Genomic DNA, 18,031 nt, shown 5'->3' on the forward strand with positions numbered 1-18,031 from the left:
TGCTGGGATTACAGGCATGAGCCACCGCATCCGGCCGAAATAATGTCTTTTGAAGCAACTTGGATGGAGTTGGAGACCATTATTTTAAGTGAAGTAACTCAGGAATGGAAAACCAAATACCATATGTTCTCACTTATTAAGTGAGAGATAAGCTATGAGGACAAAGAGACATACAGAGTGATATAATGGACTCTGGAAACTCAGAAGGGGGAGGAAGGGTGGGGAGTGTGGGATAAAATACTACATATTGGGTGCAATGAACACTACTTGGGTGGTGCATGCACTAAAATCTCAGAATTCACCATTATACAATTCATTCATGTAACCAAATATAACTTGTAACCCCAAAGCTACTGAAATTTTATAAAATTAATAGCAATTTTAAAAGAAGCAGTTCTCTTTCTGCCTCCACTGCTGCCATGGTGCCTGTGAAAAAGCTTGTGGTGAAGAGGGGCATAAAAGAGAAGCAGGTTCTGAAGTTCAGTCTTGAGTGCACCCACCCCGTAGAATATGGAATCACGGATGCTGCCAATTTTGAGCAGTTTCTGCAAGAGAGGATCAAAGTGAACTGAAAAGCTGGGAAACTGGGCGGAGGGGTGGTGACCATCGAAAGGAGCCAGAGAAAGATCACCGTGACATCTGAGGTGACTTTTTCCAAAAGGTATTTGAAATATCACACCCAAAAAATATTTGAAGAAGAATAATCTACGTGATTGGTTTGCATAGCTGCTAACAGCAAAGAGTTATGAATTATGTTACTGCCAAATTAACCAGGACGAGGAAGAGGAGGAAGACGAGGATTAAATTTCATTTAACTGGAATATTTTGTATGAGTTCTTGAATAAAACTTGGGAACAAAAAAAAAAAAAGAAAGAAAGAAAAAGAAACAAAAAAACTTCTTATTTTTTTCTTTTTTTGAGATGGGTCTCACTCTGTCACCCAGGCTGGCATGCAGTGATGTAATCATAGTTTACTGCAGCCTTGACTTCCCGAGCTCCTGCCATCCTTCCACGTCAGCCTCCTGAGTAGCTGGGACTACAAGTGTGTGCCACCACACCCGGCTAATTTTTAAATTTTTTTGCAGAGACAGGGTATGGCTATGTTGTCCAGGCTGGTCTTGAACTCCTGAATTCAAGCCATCCTCCCGCCTCAGTCTCCTAAAGTGCTAGGATTACAGGAGTGAGCCACTACATCCAACTTCAAAAACACAAATCTCAACCCATCGAGTCGCCCCCTCCTTTTCCTTTCCCTTTCCCCAAGAGAGACATCCACATTCACACTTCACTGGCTCACTTTCTCTGGCTATAACTTCTGTGCCTTGGGTGAGTAGCCCCTCTTCATCTGTGCAGAGTGGGCTAGGCTTGCCCAGCGCTCACTGAGCGCTCTCGCGGCGTGGGTCTTCCTGGTACCTCTGGAAATCCTCTCTTGTGCCAAAGGAAGAAGACAAGGAGGCTTTGTACAGCTCAGGCCCTCCCAGCCACTGAGGCTCTTTTAATTGGGCTGTCCTCTCACCCCATCTCTCTCCCCAGAGAGATGACCAGCCCCCTATTTCCTGTTTCCTTTGGCCCTTTGCCTTTGGGTATGGATTGGGAGAGCAAGCCCCTGCCAGATTTCCCACCACTTGTGCCCCGGCCCAGCCAGGCTGGGAAGACCTGAGCACATCCTCTAGCATTGCCTGGGGAGGCAGTACAGGTGCCTGGGAGGCAAATCCCCAAATCCCTAACCAGTCTCTGTGTGCCCTGGGCCACCTTCTAACTTCTCCAAGCCTTACATTCTGTATGCTCCCATGACCCTGGCAGGTACCGTTACAATCCGCGTGGACTGTGAGGCTACCTGCCAGGGTCATGGGAGCATTAAGTGAAAGGGAAACGTCTGCACATTAGGGCACTTCATTCATGCAGGTGGTTATGAGCGTTCTCCCCTAACTGCACAGGGCTTGCCACTCTGCGCCCCCCCATATCCCATTCATCCCTTTCTCACCTCCACTCTTCTCCAGATTCTCTATTTAGTGCCTTTCCTGGGACTTGAGAGTCAAGAGGCCTGATCATGCAGAGGACCATGAATTTTGGAATCAGATCTACCTAGCTTCCAAACTGGGATCTGCCACCCTCTAGCCTTGAATCAGATATATTTAATAGATCTTATTTTTTTAATGGGGATAAAGATGTCTACTTGATAGGTTTACTGATGCAAGGATTAAATAGGATAATGCATATACAGCCTTAGCACAATACCAGGTTCAGAAAATTTAGCAAATAATAGAATAATAATAAATAATAAGAGGTATTATTAGATCCAGCTGGCTACCCACCTTGCTTTGAGGCCTGGCATATGGTTGGCATATTTCTCTAGTTCCTGCCACTAATGCCAGTCTCCCCTATCTTAATTTCACTGGTCACTTTCGAGAACAATAGAAGGAGGAGGTTTGTTAACTGGGTCCACTGGCTCCATACTGTCATTTTGCCCAGGAGTTTCCCTTTACCTGTTTGGGCTGTTTTCTGTTGGTATGCAGAAATAAATTGATTTCCAAACACTTATCTTAATTTTTTTTTTTTTTTTTTGAGGCAAAGTCTCACTCTGTCGCCCAGGCTGGAGTGCCGTGGCGCAATCTCGGCTCACTGAAACCTCCGCCCCCTGGGTTCAAGCAATTCTCCTGCCTGAGCCTCCCTAGTAGCTGGGATTATAGGCATGTGCTACCACGCCTGGCTAATTTTTTTTTTTTTTTTTGAGACGGGGTCTTGCTGTGTTGCCCAGGCTGGAGTGCAGTGGCGCAATCTCAGCTCACTGCAAGCTCCGCCTCCCGGGTTCATGCCATTCTCCTGCCTCAGCCTCTCCGAGTAGCTGGGACTACAGGCGCCCGCCACCACGCCCGGCTAATTTTTTTTTTTTGTATTTTTAGTAGAGACAGGGTTTCACCATGGTCTCGATCTCCTGACCTTGTGATCTGCCCGCCTCGGCCTCCCAAAGTGCTGGGATTACAAGTGTGAGCCACCGCGCTCGGCCACGCCTGGCTAATTTTTGTATTTTTTTTTTTTTTTTTTTTTTTTGAGACAGAGTCTCGCTCTGTTGCCCAGGCTGGAGTGCAGTGGCATGATCTCGGCTCACTAATTTTTAGTGGAGACAAGGTTTCTCCATGTTGGCCAGGCTGGTCTTGAACTCCTGACCTCAAGTGATCCACCTGCCTCTGCCTCCCAAAGTGCTGGGATTACAGGCATGAGCCACCGCGCCCAGCCAAACACTTGTTGATAGTGGCATCTTTTTTTATTTCTTTAATTTTTAATTTAATTTTAAATTTTAAAATTATTTATTTATTTTTTAGAACAGTGTCTCACTCTGTCACCCAGGATGGGGTGCAGTGGTGTGATTATAGCTCACTGCAGCCTCAAACTACTAGGCTTAAGCAATCTTCCTGCTTCAGCCTCCCCAGTAATAGTTGCGTGCCACAACACCCGGCTAATGTGTGGTTTTTCTTTTTAAATTTTTAGTAGTGATGGGATCACGCTGTGTTCCCAAGGTTGGTTTCAAACTCCTGGGCTCAAGTGATCCTCCCACCTTGGCCTCCCAAAGTGCTGGGATTATAGGCATGAGCCACCATGCCTGGCCAATAATGGCATCTTTACCTCATTCCTGATTTAATAAAGAATACATTTCTCCTTTCTCTGGTATGTACATATGAACTATTTAAGATAAAAGTAGTTGGCCGGGCATGGTGGCTCATTCCCATAATCCCAGCACTTTGGGAAGTTGAGGCGGGAGGATCACTTGAGCCCAGGTGTTCGAGACCAGCCTGGGCAACACAGCAAGACCCCTCATCTCTATTTTTATTATTTTTTATTAGAAAAATTATAAATATAAAAATTTAAAAGTAGTTATCTTGTTAAGGAAATGTCCCATTATTTCCTTTATTTTTATCCTAAGTTTGTTGTTATTACTGTTTTTAAGTTAGGGAGGCCTGTTTAATTTCATCAAATACGGTTTCAGTATTTATTGAAATTATATGTCTATTTTGCATTTTTGTTTCCTTGACCGCGACAGACATGATGTAGAGAGATTTTCCCAGAACTCTCCTCAGAAATGAGTAGCTAGCAAACTACTTCATGTTCAAAGTAGTGGTAAAAGGACGGACTAGGCAATAAAGAACATTAAGACATTTAGATACCCATTTAAGGAAAAATTTAAGTTTGATTCCTTCCTTGCAACCACATAAAAATTTTAGATGGATTAGACATTAGACCTTGAGAAAACCTTAAAACTATTTGAAGGAAACATAGAAAAATATCTTTACAGCCTTGATTCGAGGAATCATAAGCAAGTTGTAAACTCTATAAGCCATAAAAGAAAATATTGAGAGATTTGGCTACCTAATATTTAAAACTTCTGAATGATGAAAGACACCACCAAGAAACTTAAATATAATGGAAGGCTGGAAGAAGACATTGCCAACATATATAACAGGCATTGCATTAACAATCAGAGTATATAAAGGAAAGGGAGGAAAATAGAAAAAAGTAATCGAAGAGGCAAATAAAGCTTAACCTCACTCATAATAAGTAGCATGTAAATAACAATAACAACAAGGTAACATTTTCCATCATCAAGCTGTCAAAATTTTAAATAATAAATATCCAGTGTTGGAGAATGTAGGTGACTGCTAGGTTTACACTTCAGGTATCTCCAATCCAGAAGGTTTTTTTGTTTGTTTTTTTGTTTTGTTTTGTTTTGTTTTGTTTTGTTTTGTTTTTGAGACAGAATCTCACTCTGTCACCCAGGCTGGAGTGCAGTGGCGCTATCTCGGCTCACTGCAAGCTCCGCCTCCCGGGTTCACGCCATTCTCCTGCCTCAGCCTCTCCGAGTAGCTGGGACTACAGGCGCCCGCCACCACGCCCGGCTAATTTTTTATTTTTAGTAGAGACGGAGTTTCACCGTGTTAGCCAGGATGGTCTCAATTTCCTGACCTCATGATCCACCCGCCTCGGCCTCCCAAAGTGCTAGGATTACAGGCGTGAGCCACCGTGCTCAGCCCAGAAGTATTTTATGTAAATGGCGCCCCCTGCAGCCCAATTCCTACCTAGACTAACATATACTGGGGTGCACCTTGGAACAGCTGGAAGACCCCTGTCCCTCTTGTGGGCTTAGTGACAATTTGGGGAACAGTTTTTGGCCTATCAGGCAAAATGTGAAAGGCCCTTTGATGCAATGATTCCTCTTCCAGCCTTTCAGAAATACAGGAATATGTACTATGTACATAAAGATATATGCAAAGGAATGTTTATTAAAGCTTATTTTATATTGGAAAGAAAAAGGAAGCAATCTACATGTCTATCAATAGGGCACTGTTTGGATAAATAATGCTGCTTGTATCTGTTCATGGGATATTTTAACTCTTAAAAGGAATGAAGTGGATTTATCTGTACTCACACAGATTGATCTGCAAGATTATTTTATTTTATTTTATTTTATTTTATTTTATTTTAAGATGGAGTCTTGCTCTGTTGTCCAGGCTGGAGTGCAGTGGTGCAATCTTGGCTCACTGCTTCTTCCGCCTCCTGGGTTCTGATTCTCCTGCCTCAGCCTCTTGAGTAGCTGGAACTACAGGCGCCCAACACCACGCCCTGCTATTTTTTTGTATTTTTAGCAGAGACGGAGTTTCACCATGTTGGCCAGGTTGGTCTCAAACTCCTGACCTCAGGTGATCCACCCACCTGGGCCTACCAAAGTGCTGGGATTACAGGCGTGAGCCACTGCACCCAGCCAAGATTTAATGTTATGACTGAGATAAACATGAATGAAAGCAAATCTTCAAAATATCTATGACTTGATCTCATGTATATACGTTTGTGTCTGAATATACATTAGATAGATGGGGAATGCATAGACGTGGAACAGGCAGAGCCTACCAAGTTGAGGGGACTGGACCTGAATCGTTGGACAGAGGGAATTCGTAACAGAAAAGACTTACATGTTTTACTCTGTATACTTAATTACTTTACGCTCTACCACAACAATAATGTATTGTGTGTGTTTTTTTCTTAATCTTAAATTCAAAATATAAGGTAGCCCACTGGCTCTAAGCTACAAGAATCCTTATGGGTTTGGCAGTTCTTTGACAACTTTTTTTCCCACCTGGCTAAACTATCAAGGAATGTCTTACCACCAAGCGTGAGAAATTTTTGGCATTCCTGAAATAAATTCTTCTTCTGAGCCAGCTCATGTGGGCATCATAATCTCCTTGAAGGCTTTTAAAAGATTTAGATCTGAGTCTGTCTCATTCTCGGGCTCAGAACCAGAATTTCTCGGTCTGAGGCTATTATCTTGCTCTGGAGGAGAGAGTGAGAACTGGATCACTGGTTAGCTTGGTGACTGTTTTGGACAATTGCATAGCCACAGCCAGGAACACAGAAGGCAGAGAGGCAGCCTTGATCTGCAAGGGCTCCAGGTAACCCCAACGGGGACCCTTGATGGACAAAGGCATTCTCCCAGGCTTGGTGATGAAAGTGTTCCACTTACAGCCAGACAAGGCACTTAGGGCTCTGCAGCAGAGAAGTTAGAGCCGCAGCTTTTTTGCTTTGTGTTTTCACTAAAACTTAATTTGTTGTTGCACTTGTTGGATGGGCATGTGCCATAGGGGAAGTTTCCACTACTGTGCTCTAAACTTTGGGCTGCTTGTACCATCTTACTTGTCCCCTCATTAATAATGAATTAAATAAAATCTTTAGTATATGCTGATTTCATATCTTTGCGAGAGTTACGATTTTACCTTTATTTTTTTTTTTGAAAAGTACCTTTTTCACATTGCTATCATTCCCTTACCAGAGCAGTGAGTTTCTGGGTCTCCCTCTTAGGGGCAGACACTGTTCCATGTAATTAGAATTAATTTCTTGTTCGTAGGTAGACAGAGAAAAGCTTCCACACTCCCAGGAGACAGGGGTTCAGATCCTGTGCCATGGCTGAGAGTGATGCCGAGGAAGGCACTTCTCTCCGAGTCTTAGTCTGCCCGCCTGTGAAACCGGCTCATAACAAACCCCTGACCCCACGCTCGGTCGCCTTGAACCCAAGACCTCACCTAATCTCCCCCTCGCCCCGCCTTCCCCCAGGAGGTGCGGGGACTCGGGGGCGGCCCCTTCCTCGGGAGGCGCCCAGGTGGCACGTCGGTGCCTCAGCTCCCGGGGTCTCTGGGCTCCGCGCTGCCCACGGGGTGCCGAGGGGCCTCTGGAGGGGGCGGGTTCTCTCGAGCCAGAAAGTCCGGAGCCGCCCAGGAATTTTGGCTCGAACTGAGTGCATTTCCTCTTGGGCTGGCCGGGTGCGATCCGGGAAGGGAGGCTGCGGGCAGACGCGGCGCTGCGCTCGGCCGGGCCGGCACCATGCGGCCCCTGCTCTGCGCGCTGACCGGACTGGCCCTGCTCCGCGCCGCGGGCTCTTTGGCCGGTGAGTGGGGCGCAGGGCGCGGCAGGGTACCTGGATCCGGGGAGACCCGCAGATGGCGAGGAAGGAATGAGCAAGAGAGAGACGGAGAGAGAGCTGGACACAGCAGCGAGATGGAGAGAAAGGCAGATGCAGGGAGGGAGGGATGGAGAGAAAGATTGAGAGGAAACAGACTCAGAAAAAGGCAGAGAAGTAGAGCAACGGAGAGATAAAGGAGATAGGGAAGAATATACAGTGAAAAGGAAAAAAGGAGAGGCTGAGACAGAAAGAGGCTTCCCCTGAACAGATATGAACTAAGATAGAAAGAAAAAGGAGTTTGAGAGACAAAAGAGAAGAAGGAAAGAGAAAGAGTGATTAAAATGGCAACGGGTGGAGGGAGAGAGGATATTGAAGAAAAGAGAAAGATTTGAGAGAGACCAAAAAGGAGAGAGAGGGAAGCTCGATGCCCAGAGTAGAGCTGGCAAGAGAGAAGGAGCCAGGATCTGGAGTGGGAGGTCACAGCTGCTGGATGGGGCAGCCCCGGAGGCCAGCTCCATCTCAGAGGGCCTGTGGAGGCTCAGGCCTGGCTTTATAGGACATTGCATAAGAAGCCACACTGCAAAGGGTGAGTGACCCAGGCTAGCCCAGCACAGCCTTAAGGAACCAGGCAGGCGAGCCCAGGAGAAAGGCCACCGATTCACCTGCCAGGTGGCCTCAGGTAGATCCGCAGTCGGTGAAGAAGTCAGCCTCCCGGTTTCCAGGGAGCTTCTCTGGGGAACTGAGCTGTGTTGGGTGGAGATGGGGGACTGGGTGGAGGTGGAGAGCTGTGCGGAAGGGAGAGGCTATCTGTGTACTCCATTAGCTGGGTTCCTTGCCTTTCACTGTCCCCTTTCTTCCCCTCACCTACCCCTCAGGCGGGCGGATCACGAGGTCAGGAGATCAAGACCAGCCTGGCTAACACGGTGAAACCCTGTCTCTATTAAAAATACAAAAAATTAGCCGGGCGTGGTGGCACATGCCTGTAGTCCCACCTACTCAAGAGGCTGAGGCAGGAGAATCAATTGAACCTGGGAGGCGGAGGTTGCAGTGAGCCGAGATCAAGCCACCGCAATCCAGCCTGGGTGACAGAGCAAGACTCCGTCTCAAAAAAAAAAAAAGAAGAAGAAAAGGAGGAAAGTATCCATGTATTAGTGTAATTTCACACTGATTTCATATATTTTTGTGCATAATCTTTCAGATTTTAGATGATATATCTTAACTTTTGATTATGAAAACTTTTGGATACAAAAAAATACAAAATAATAGTATGTGAAAGAATCATATAATGTACTTATCAACCCTGCTTCAACAAGTATCAGTTCATGGGCAGTTTTATCTCATCTGTAGTCTCCACCCTCTCTCCCCTCCCTGGATTATTTTAAAGGAAATCCAGGCATTGTATATTTTCTTTTTCTTTTTTTTTTTTTTTTGAGACAGGATTTCATTCTGTCACCCATGCTAGAATGCAGTGGCACAATCTCAGCTAACTGCAACCTCCGTCTCCCGGGTTCAACTGATTCTCCTGCCTCAGCCTCCTGAGTAGCTGCGACTACAGGCACACACCACCACAACTGACTAATTTTGGTATTTTTAGTAGAGATAGGGTTTCACCATGTTGGCCAGGCTGGTCTCGAACTCCTGGGCTCAAGTGATCCACTTGTCTTGGCCTCCCAAAGTGCTGGGATTACAGGTGTGAGCCACAACGCCTGGCCTGGCCTCATGTATTTTCATCTATAAATATTTCTTTGTGTACCTCTAAGAGATAAGCACTCTTTTAATAAACATAACTGCAATGCTATGATCATACTCCAAAAACCGTGTGTGATTGAATATCATTAAATATTCAATCACTGTTCAAATGTCCTTGATTGATTCTGTCATATCTTTTTGCAATTCATTTGTTTGATCCAAGTAAGGTTACATACACTGCATTTGGTCAAATGTCTGTTAGATCTCTTTAAATATGTAAGTCTTCTCTCCCCTTTTTTTAACTTAATTTTTTGTTGTTGTTGAAGAAACTTTGTCCTGTAAAGTTTTCCACATTTAGATTTTGCTAATTGCATCCCTTTTATGTCATTTAAATACCTCCACTTCTTATATTTTCTATAAACCAAGAGCTAACCTTTCTTTCTTTCTTTCTTTCTTTCTTTCTTTCTTTCTTTCTTTCTTTCTTTCTTCTTTCTTCTTTCTTCTTTCTTTCTTTATTATTTTTTTTTGAGATGGAGTCTCACTCTGTCTCCCAGGCTGGAGTGCAGTGGCGTAATCTCGGCTCACTGCAAGCTCCGCCTCCCAGGTTCATGCCATTCTCCTGCCTCAGCCTCCCGAGTAGCTGGGACTACAGACGCCTGCAACCATGCCCGGCTAATTTTTTTTTGTATTTTTAGTAGAAATGGGGTTTCACTGTGTTAGCCAGGATGGTCTCGATCTCCTGACCTTGTGATCCACCCGCCTCAGCCTCCCAAAGTGCTGGGTTTACAGGTGTGAGCCACCACGCCCGGCTTTTTTTTTTTTTTTTTTTGAGACAAGAGTCTTGTTTTGTCATCCAGGCTGGAGTGCAGTGGTGCAATCTCGGCTCATCAAAACCTCTGCCTCCCAGGTTCAAGCAATTCTCGTGCCTCAGCCTCCCAAGTAGCTGAGATTACAGGTGTGCACCACCACGCCCAGCTAATTTTTGCATTTTTTAGTAGAGACGGGGGCTGCGGGGGGGTTTCACCATGTTGGCCAGGCTGGTCTCAAACTCCTGACATCAAGTGATCAGCCTGCCTCGGCCTCCCAAAGTGCTGGGATTACAGGCATGAGCCACTGCGCTGGGCTCGAGTCTTGGTTTCTTTTAGCAGCTCTCGGAGAAACCTTTATCCCTGATGGCTTTTTAGACCATGAGCCACCACGCCTGGCCCATACTTTGGAGTTTTTTTATAAAATCACTTGAAGAATAGTTTTCTTCTGCTTTCATAAATAATCAAAACCCATGGATGGTTTTGAATGAATCATACATTTTAATACAAATATTGGATGTGGTAAATTTATTATTCTATTCTATTGAATGTGGTCAAATATAATTAACCCCCAAGTGGCCAGGGTTGCTTTTCAAAGCAGAGTGTGACTTTGACAATTCAGAAGATACAGCAGCACCTTTCAGAGACGCCACTGAGAAAACATTTCTCATCACCCAGCATGCAGAAATCATCTGCATTGTGGCACTTCTTACTGTTTGGGTCCAGATACAAAAGATCTCCCCGTAAGGCCTGTAAGTAGAAGCAGCGGTACTTCCGCCTCAGAGGATGGGACCCAGGGGCCACGTCTCTTTAAATGGGGCAGCCAGCCCAGCCCAGCCCTCCCCTGGGGCTTCCGGGCTCCACAGCAGCGTGTTCTCACCAGCACAGAATGATGCCTCGCCCATGGCCACCATCCAGGGTGCACATCAGGCCCCTAGCAGGAGCCGGGCCAGAGAAAACAACGCAGCATCCAAGGAGGTCCATTTCCCAACTGGCAGGGCCTGGGAGAGCGGGAGGAAAGGAAGGAAGGGAGCCCTGCGGAGCCACAGCCTTGGCTGCTCAGGGTTAATCATCATAATCCCTCAGACTTTTCCACTCCCCTTGTCTGAGCCACCGACAGCCCTGTGGTGCATGTGCGTGTCTACTATTTTCTATTTATTTGTTTATTTATTACAAGACACAGTCTTTCACTGTCACCCTGGCTGCAGTGCAGTGGTGCAATCGTAGCTGACTGTAGTCTCAAACTCCTGGGCTCAAGCGATTCTCCCGCCTCAGCTTCCAAATACCTGAGACTACAAGTATATGCTACCAATCCTGGCTAATTTTTTTTTAAATTTTTATTTATTTATTTATTTACTTATTTTTGTAGAGACAGAGTCTCACTATGTTGCCCAGAGTGACCTCAAACTTCTGGCTTCAAGAGATCCTCCTGCCTCAGCCTCCTAAAGCTCTGGGATTACAGGTGTGAACCACTGAGCCCAGCTCTTCTAGCTAATTCTTGAGGCCTCTCTGCAGCCTCCAAAAGACAGAAGAATTAAGGATGCGCTACGCGGGGGAGTCAGGGCCTCAGGCCTACCCTACTCCATTTTATGGAGGAGGCAGCAGAGGCTCAGGGAGGAGAAGAAACTTTCTCACAATCCCACAATCATTAGTGGCTGAACCAGGCTGAGAACAGGGGTCCCAGCATATTTTCTACCATGATGCGTTCGAGTCAGCACTGTGGTGAGGACGCTGGTGCGGAGGGAGCAGGCAGTACAATGTCAGGCCCTGCTCCAAGCTTGCTCTCTCAGATGCACTCCGTGGAGGCCCCAATGAGCTCATGGACAGTTGCTCCAGGGTGCACAGAAGACAGTTTTGTCCAGATGTGAAGGATTAGTGCTGAGCCATGTTGGGGGCGACCTCAGCCCAGCCTTTTCCCTGGAGGGGTTTTGGAGCCAAGTTAGACCTCATCACAGACACATAGAGAACAGGGTGTTTTAGGCCAGTGGAGAGGAGCAGGCTCTGGTTGTTCCTGCCTTCCAAAGCAGCCAGACTTCCATTTGGCTGGCAGGGTCACGCTGCATCCCCCTGGCCTGAGCCTGGGGGAAGTGTGTGAAGGGAGAATGGCTAGAGTCTGGGAGAGGGCAGGTGAGCCTTGGAAAAGGCTTGGCCAAAGTCCTCTGGACAGAGCCAGCAGGGGGGTATGTGTATCCACAGACTCATGACAACAGGCCCTCCCCTAGGACGGCCACTCTGTGGGTGAGAACAGAGGCCCCCTCAGAGCTTTTCCTCTCCAAGCTGAGCAGCCCAGTTTCAGCTGAGACAATTGAGTTAAAATTTGGAGTCCCAAACTGAGTGCGGTGGTTCACGCCTATAATCCCAGCACTTTGGGAGGCCGAGACAGGCGGATCACTTAAGTCCAGGGGTTTGAGCTTAGCCTGGGCAACATAGTGAAACCCCATCTCTATAAAAAATACAAAACGTAGCCAGGCGTGGTAGTCTATGCCTGTAGTCCCAGCTACTCTGGAGGCTGAGGTGGCAGAATTGCTTGAACCCGGGAAGAAGAGGTTGCAGTGAGCCATGATCGTGCCACTGTACTTCAGCCTGGGTGACAGAGTGAGACTCTGTCTAAAAAAAAAAAAAAAGAGAAGTCCCTTCCCATAGCCTCATCTAGGCCTGCTCCTGCCTCTGAAGAGCCTTCTCAGGATGTGGGGCCAGGATGGAGCACAACCCCCAGGGGCCTCTCTCTCTCTCTGAATATTTTACATGGATGCCTGCAGCCCACGATGGCTGCTGCTTTCTGCTGACAACCTCATCAGACAGCCAGCTTTTGTTATGGAACATTTCAAACCGTGCACATAACAGTAGACAGAATCGCTGAATGCACCCCCATGTGCTCATCACCCAGCTTCAACAATCAGCAACTCTCAGCCCATCCTGTTTGCTCTAAACATCTACGCATGCCTCTTCACCATCCCCACCGAGGCCTGGATTATTTACTTTGGAAGTAAATCCAAGACAGCACAGCCTTTCATCTGTAAATATTTCAGTATAGGTCTTTAAAAGACTCGCCTTAAAAAAATAACCAAAGGGCCATTATAATGTCCTCCTCCCTCCCCAGATTCAGCAATGACACCATTATCTTTTGAAGAGTCTTTTCTAAGTTCAGAGGAGGGAAATAATGAAAAGGATAATTTGGAAAACAGATTGTTCTCCACAAAAGATGCTCAGAGTGGAAGGACATTGTGTCTCTGGTCTTGTTCTCATCCCTAAGCGGAGGAGCTGAGAGCTAGATAGAGTTGGAATCAGAAAATCACAGGGCAGGGGGGCCCCACCTTGCTGAGATGAGGCCAGGGGGTCAGGGTGCCTGAGGTCCAGGCATTTTGCAGATGGTGTGACCTTGGGGAAATCACTCAGCCTCTCAGAGTTACACATCCGTCATCAGCTCTGTCCTACCTCAAGACCTGCCCCACTTCTAGACAACTGCAGATGGCCCCTTGGCCAATCCATCCAATACCAAGGCTTTACAGCTACAAGCATTGCACGTAGAGAGATCAAGTTCCATAACTCCCCCTATTGAGCTTTGGATGCCCACATCCATGGCCACCGCCTTAATATTGTCACTATCTGAAGCTGCTCTACCTCTAAAAGCTAAAATTGCAATATTCTTTTTTTTTTTTTTGAGATGGAGTCTGGCTCTGTCGCCCAGGCTGGAGTGCAGTGGCGTGATCTCCACTCACTGCAAGCTCCACCTCCCGGGTTCACGCCATTCTTCTGCCTCAGCCTCCTGAGTAGCTGGGACTACAGGCACCTGCCACCATGCCCGGCTAATTTTTTTGTATTTTTAGTAGAGACGGGGTTTCACCCTGTTAGCCAGGATGGTCTCAATCTCCTGACCTCATGATCTGCCCGCCTCGGCCTCCCAAAGTGCTGGGATTACAGGTGTGAGCCACCATGCCTGGCTAAAATTGCAATATTCTTTACCTCTTGTTCCTCCTGTGATTCCTAAGACTTCCAGTCTCTTCAGCCCCCATTTCTCTCAATTTATTGGCCTTCTTCTTGGCCTCATGAGTCCTCTGCCTATGAGTAGTGACTTTGGACACATCCTTTCACCCTTCTGTGCATCAGTGTTCCTACATGCAGATTAGGCATAAAAACAGGTTGTTGGAGAGGTTAAGTTAGCACCCTACTGGTGCATGGTAAGCACTCATCACATGCCAGCTGTTACTAACGGGTTCCCAGTGTCAACGCTGCTACTGAAATATCTCCTCTCATTTTCTTCCTCACTATTCCTACAGCTCCTGCCTCTGCTCATCACTTCTCCTTCACCCCTCTTACCGTGATTGCTGCAGTAACCTCCTGCCTTCAAAGGCATCTCCCTCCAATCTATTCCCTATATTTTAAAAATTCATGTTTGATTCTGTGACTTTTCTGTTAAAATAACCCCCCTTGGCCTGGCTTGGTGGCTTACACCAAGTAATCGCAGCACTTTGGGAGGCTGAGGCGGGCAGATCACCTGAGGTCAGGAGTTTGAGACCAGCCTGACCAACATGGTGAAACCCTGTCTCTACTAAAAATACAAAAATTAGCAGGGTGTGATGGCAGATACTTGTAATCCCAGCTACTCAGGAGGCTGAGGCAGGAGAATCGCTTGAACCCAGGAGGCGGAGGCTGGAGTGAGCTGAGATCGTGCCATTGCCTGGGTGACAGAGCGAGACTCCATCTCAAAACAAACAAACACACACACACAAAACAAGCATCAGAACTGGTTTATTAAAGCCCCTGGGTTAAAGCTCTGCCCCCTTGGCTTCATTCCCAGGACTTCCCTCTCCAGTCTCTCTCTCCTGCCCACCCTGTATCTCCAGCCACCGCAGGCTCCTTGCGGGGTTTGCACAGTGAGCCCTGCTCTTTCAGACCTCTCCATCCTTGCAGGCGCCATTCTCCCTGGCTGAAGCCCATCCTCCCCTCCTCCCTGGGCTTCACCTCCTTGAGGAAGTTCATCCGGGTCTGTAGGTGACTGTGGCTGTAGAGACTGGTGGGATTGAGATAACTGACACTCGCACACTGACCCCCACCTGGGCCTTCCTCTGCTTGCTCCTGAGTTTGCTTTGAGGACTGACCTCATTTGAACTCAGTGTTTACAGGAGTCTCTGGCATTATGGAAAACTAAGGGTCCCACAGTGACAAGACTTGTTTTCCCACAGCTGCAGAACCCTTCAGCCCTCCACGAGGAGACTCAGCTCAGAGCACAGTGTGTGACAGACACATGGCTGTGCAACGCCGTCTAGATGTCATGGAGGAGGTAACGTGGTTTGGAAGGACATGCGAGTTCAGGACCACCTTCTAGGATGGTGTTTTTATGGGCGGATGCAAGCTTGCTTTGGAATGTGAGGACATCCAGGCTGATCCTGCCCTGTGGCCACCTCTCCAACATCACCCTCCCATCTAGGCTGCCGGGCTGCCCAGCCCCCAGTGGACCCTGCCTCCCCTAAGGCCTTGCTTACCCCCACCCGGATATTTCAACATCATCACTGGATGGGAAGGTGGAAATTCAGTCACTGTTTTGTTATATAGCCACAATTCCTAACTTGTGTGGGGGAAAAGTTTACATCTTTATTGTCACAAGCCTTTAACTGAAATTGAGCATTCTCATTCATCATAAAACAGCAAGCCGTGGTATTAACAGTACTATAACTTTGTCATCGATAGAAATCCAGATAATTTCATCTTCTTCTAGTTATGAATATCTCAACATATAATTTTTATCCTTCCTTATGTCAAAATTTCAGTTGTTATTTTTTTTTTTTTTTTGAGATGGAGTCTCGCTCTGTCGCCCAGGCTGGAGTGCAGTGACGCAATCTCGGCTCACTGCAAGCTCCGCCTCCTGGGTTCACGCCATTCTCCTGCCTCAGCCTCTCCAAGTAGCTGGGACTACAGGCGCCCACCACCACGCCCGGCTAATTTTTTTGTATTTTTTTTAGTAGAGACGGGGTTTCTCTGTGGTCTCGATCTCCTGACCTTGTGATCCACCCGCCTCGGCCTCCCACAGTGCTGGGATTACAAGCGTGAGCCACCGCGCCCGGCCAATTTCAGTTGTTATTAGGCCTGATGTTAAATCATGTGATTTAGTGAGTTAATAAATACATTTTTTTTTGAGGCAGGTTCTCTCTCTGTCTACCAGGCTGGAGTGCCGTGGTGCAGAGGCGAGGTTTTGCTATGCTGCCCAGGCTGGTCTCGAACTCCTGAGCTCAAGCCATCCACCCACCTCGGCCTCCCAAGGTGCTGGGATTACAGGCATGAGCCACTGTGCCCTGCCAATACATATATTACATCAAAAAATTAAATTTTTTTTGACAGAGTCTTGCTCTGTCACCCAGGCTGGAGTGCAATGGTATGATCTCGGCTCACTGCAACCTCCACCTCCTGGTTCAAGTGATTCTCTTGCCTCAGCCTCCCGAGTAGGTGAGACTACAGACACACACCACCACGCCCGGCTTCTTTTTGTATTTTTAGTAGAGACAGGGTTTCGCCATCCTGGCTAACACGGTGAAACCCCGTCTCTACTAAAAATACAAAAAAATTAGCCGGGCGTGTTGGCGGGCGCCTGTAGTCCCAGCTACTCGAGAGGCTGAGGCAGGAGAATGGCGTGAACCCGGGAGGCGGGGCTTGCAGTGAGCCGAGATCGCGCCACTGCACTCTAGCCTGGGGGACAGAGCAAGACTCCGTTTCAAAAAAAAAAAAAAAAAAAAGAACTCAGTAAATTTCAGAATCCCAAACCTGTCATTTGGCAGAGACATCACCAGGGGGCGGAACAACAAAAGGAATGTGAGCTCCAGGCTGCAAAGTCCAAAAGGGAGAAGGTATTCTACAGGCGCTTCATCCAAATGTGACTAAGTGCCAAAAAAGGAGCCTTAGAGAGCGAGCCCCCTAGGATATTGTCATCTGGGGAAACAGGCAGGTAGGGGCAGAGCCTGAGTGAGGAAAACCCAGGTCCCGCAGCGCCCAGTCCTTTCCCACTGCACCGCACTGGACCGCCAGCTGCTCTCTTAGGACCTGGCTGATGAAGCAGAACGTGGAGCCACTTCTGTCCTCGACTTTACCCCACTACCCACTCTAGATGGTAGAGAAGACCGTGGATCACCTGGGGACAGAGGTGAAAGGCCTGCTGGGCCTGCTGGAGGAGCTGGCCTGGAACCTGCCCCAGGGACCCTTCAGCCCCGCTCCCGACCTTCTCGGAGAAGGTGAGCAGTGCAGGTGGCAGAGGACAGCCTTTGGGCTGCTGTCATCTGGGGCTGGGCAGGCGAGACAGGGACGGCTGCTCCACCGCACAGGTGTAGCCTGGCTGGCAGCGAGGGCCCCAGCGCTCCCTGGGGACGGAAGCGGGAGGGCAACATCCGTGCTCCCCGCACCCCGCCCCCCGCCTGCCACACCCCAGTCGCTGCCGCCCAGTGTCGAATGAGGTTCTGGAAGAGCCGGCCCTAGATGCCATCTCAGCACAACTCCTGCGCGAAGAAACTGCCTCCTTCATTGGCCTTCTCACGACTGGAGCTCCTCAGCTCCTTTAATTTCCCCCTGAGGAGCCACTGTGTTCCACCCCAAAACCCTCGCAGGGAAGACGGGCACCCCCACTGATCAGGCAGGGATGGGGTTGCACTCTGCTCTCTCCTTCATCCTTGTGTCCCGCGCAGTAGTTCCCTGGGGGCCGGGGAGGGAAGGGAAGGAACTGCTGGGCACCATGGGGGCAGGTACTCTGCAGCACCCCAGCTTGCTCACTGGAGGCCTCTGCTTTCTTTCAGATGGCTTCTGAGCCCTGGAGCTGGAGCCCAGCAGCTGGAGGTAGCGCACCTGCCAGGCAGCACCCACAGAACCAGCCCTGTCCTCTCGCCTTCCTTCCTTAGCTTCATGTGAAATAAAAGCTATTCTTTTGGTCTCCTCTGTGTCTGCTGACAGAGTAACCCCTTTACTACAGCCTCCTCTCACTCCACTTCCATGCCTGAAGGAGGCCTGCAACCCCCTCCAGGCTCAGACCTGGGGACACCCCACTCCTGTCATTTATAGGGGCAGATGGAGCAGGGGTTGATTCACACAGATGGGGGCCCTTTGAGTGGCCTTCCTTC

General features: G+C 48.1%; 1 protein-coding gene and 1 pseudogene across 2 annotated transcripts; both read left to right on the plus strand.

Annotated features, from left to right (window-relative positions):
- The first annotated feature begins 401 nt into the window (after nt 1-401).
- On the plus strand, nt 402-877 carry LOC129480302 (large ribosomal subunit protein eL22-like; annotated as a pseudogene).
- Nucleotides 878-7,146: 6,269 nt separating this feature from the next.
- PLAC9 (placenta associated 9) lies at nt 7,147-17,844 on the plus strand. Of its 2 annotated transcripts, XM_055274035.2 has the most exons (4): nt 7,147-7,425; nt 15,119-15,216; nt 17,032-17,155; nt 17,711-17,844. In XM_055274035.2, exons 1-4 carry the CDS (start codon nt 7,362-7,364, stop codon nt 17,719-17,721), a joined length of 297 nt encoding a protein of 98 aa, XP_055130010.1. In that variant the 5' UTR covers nt 7,147-7,361; the 3' UTR covers nt 17,722-17,844. The 2 variants fall into 2 exon arrangements, with proteins under 2 accessions (XP_055130010.1, XP_055130011.1); XM_055274036.2 differs by lacking the exon at nt 17,032-17,155.
- The last annotated feature ends 187 nt before the right edge of the window (nt 17,845-18,031 follow it).

The sequence above is a fragment of the Symphalangus syndactylus genome, chromosome 4, assembly GCF_028878055.3.
Source record: "Symphalangus syndactylus isolate Jambi chromosome 4, NHGRI_mSymSyn1-v2.1_pri, whole genome shotgun sequence".
Classification (NCBI taxonomy): Eukaryota; Metazoa; Chordata; class Mammalia; order Primates; family Hylobatidae; genus Symphalangus; species Symphalangus syndactylus.

What these genes read in the sequence shown, in the direction of transcription:
- PLAC9 (XM_055274035.2), top strand. Translation starts at nt 7,362, where the DNA reads ATGCGGCCCCTGCTCTGCGCGCTGACCGGACTGGCCCTGCTCCGCGCC. An exon ending in CGCCGCGGGCTCTTTGGCCG is followed by an intron (nt 7,426 to 15,118) that starts GTGAGTGGGGCG and finishes GTTTTCCCACAG; the next exon opens with CTGCAGAACCCTTCAGCCCT. An exon ending in GTCTAGATGTCATGGAGGAG is followed by an intron (nt 15,217 to 17,031) that starts GTAACGTGGTTT and finishes TACCCACTCTAG; the next exon opens with ATGGTAGAGAAGACCGTGGA.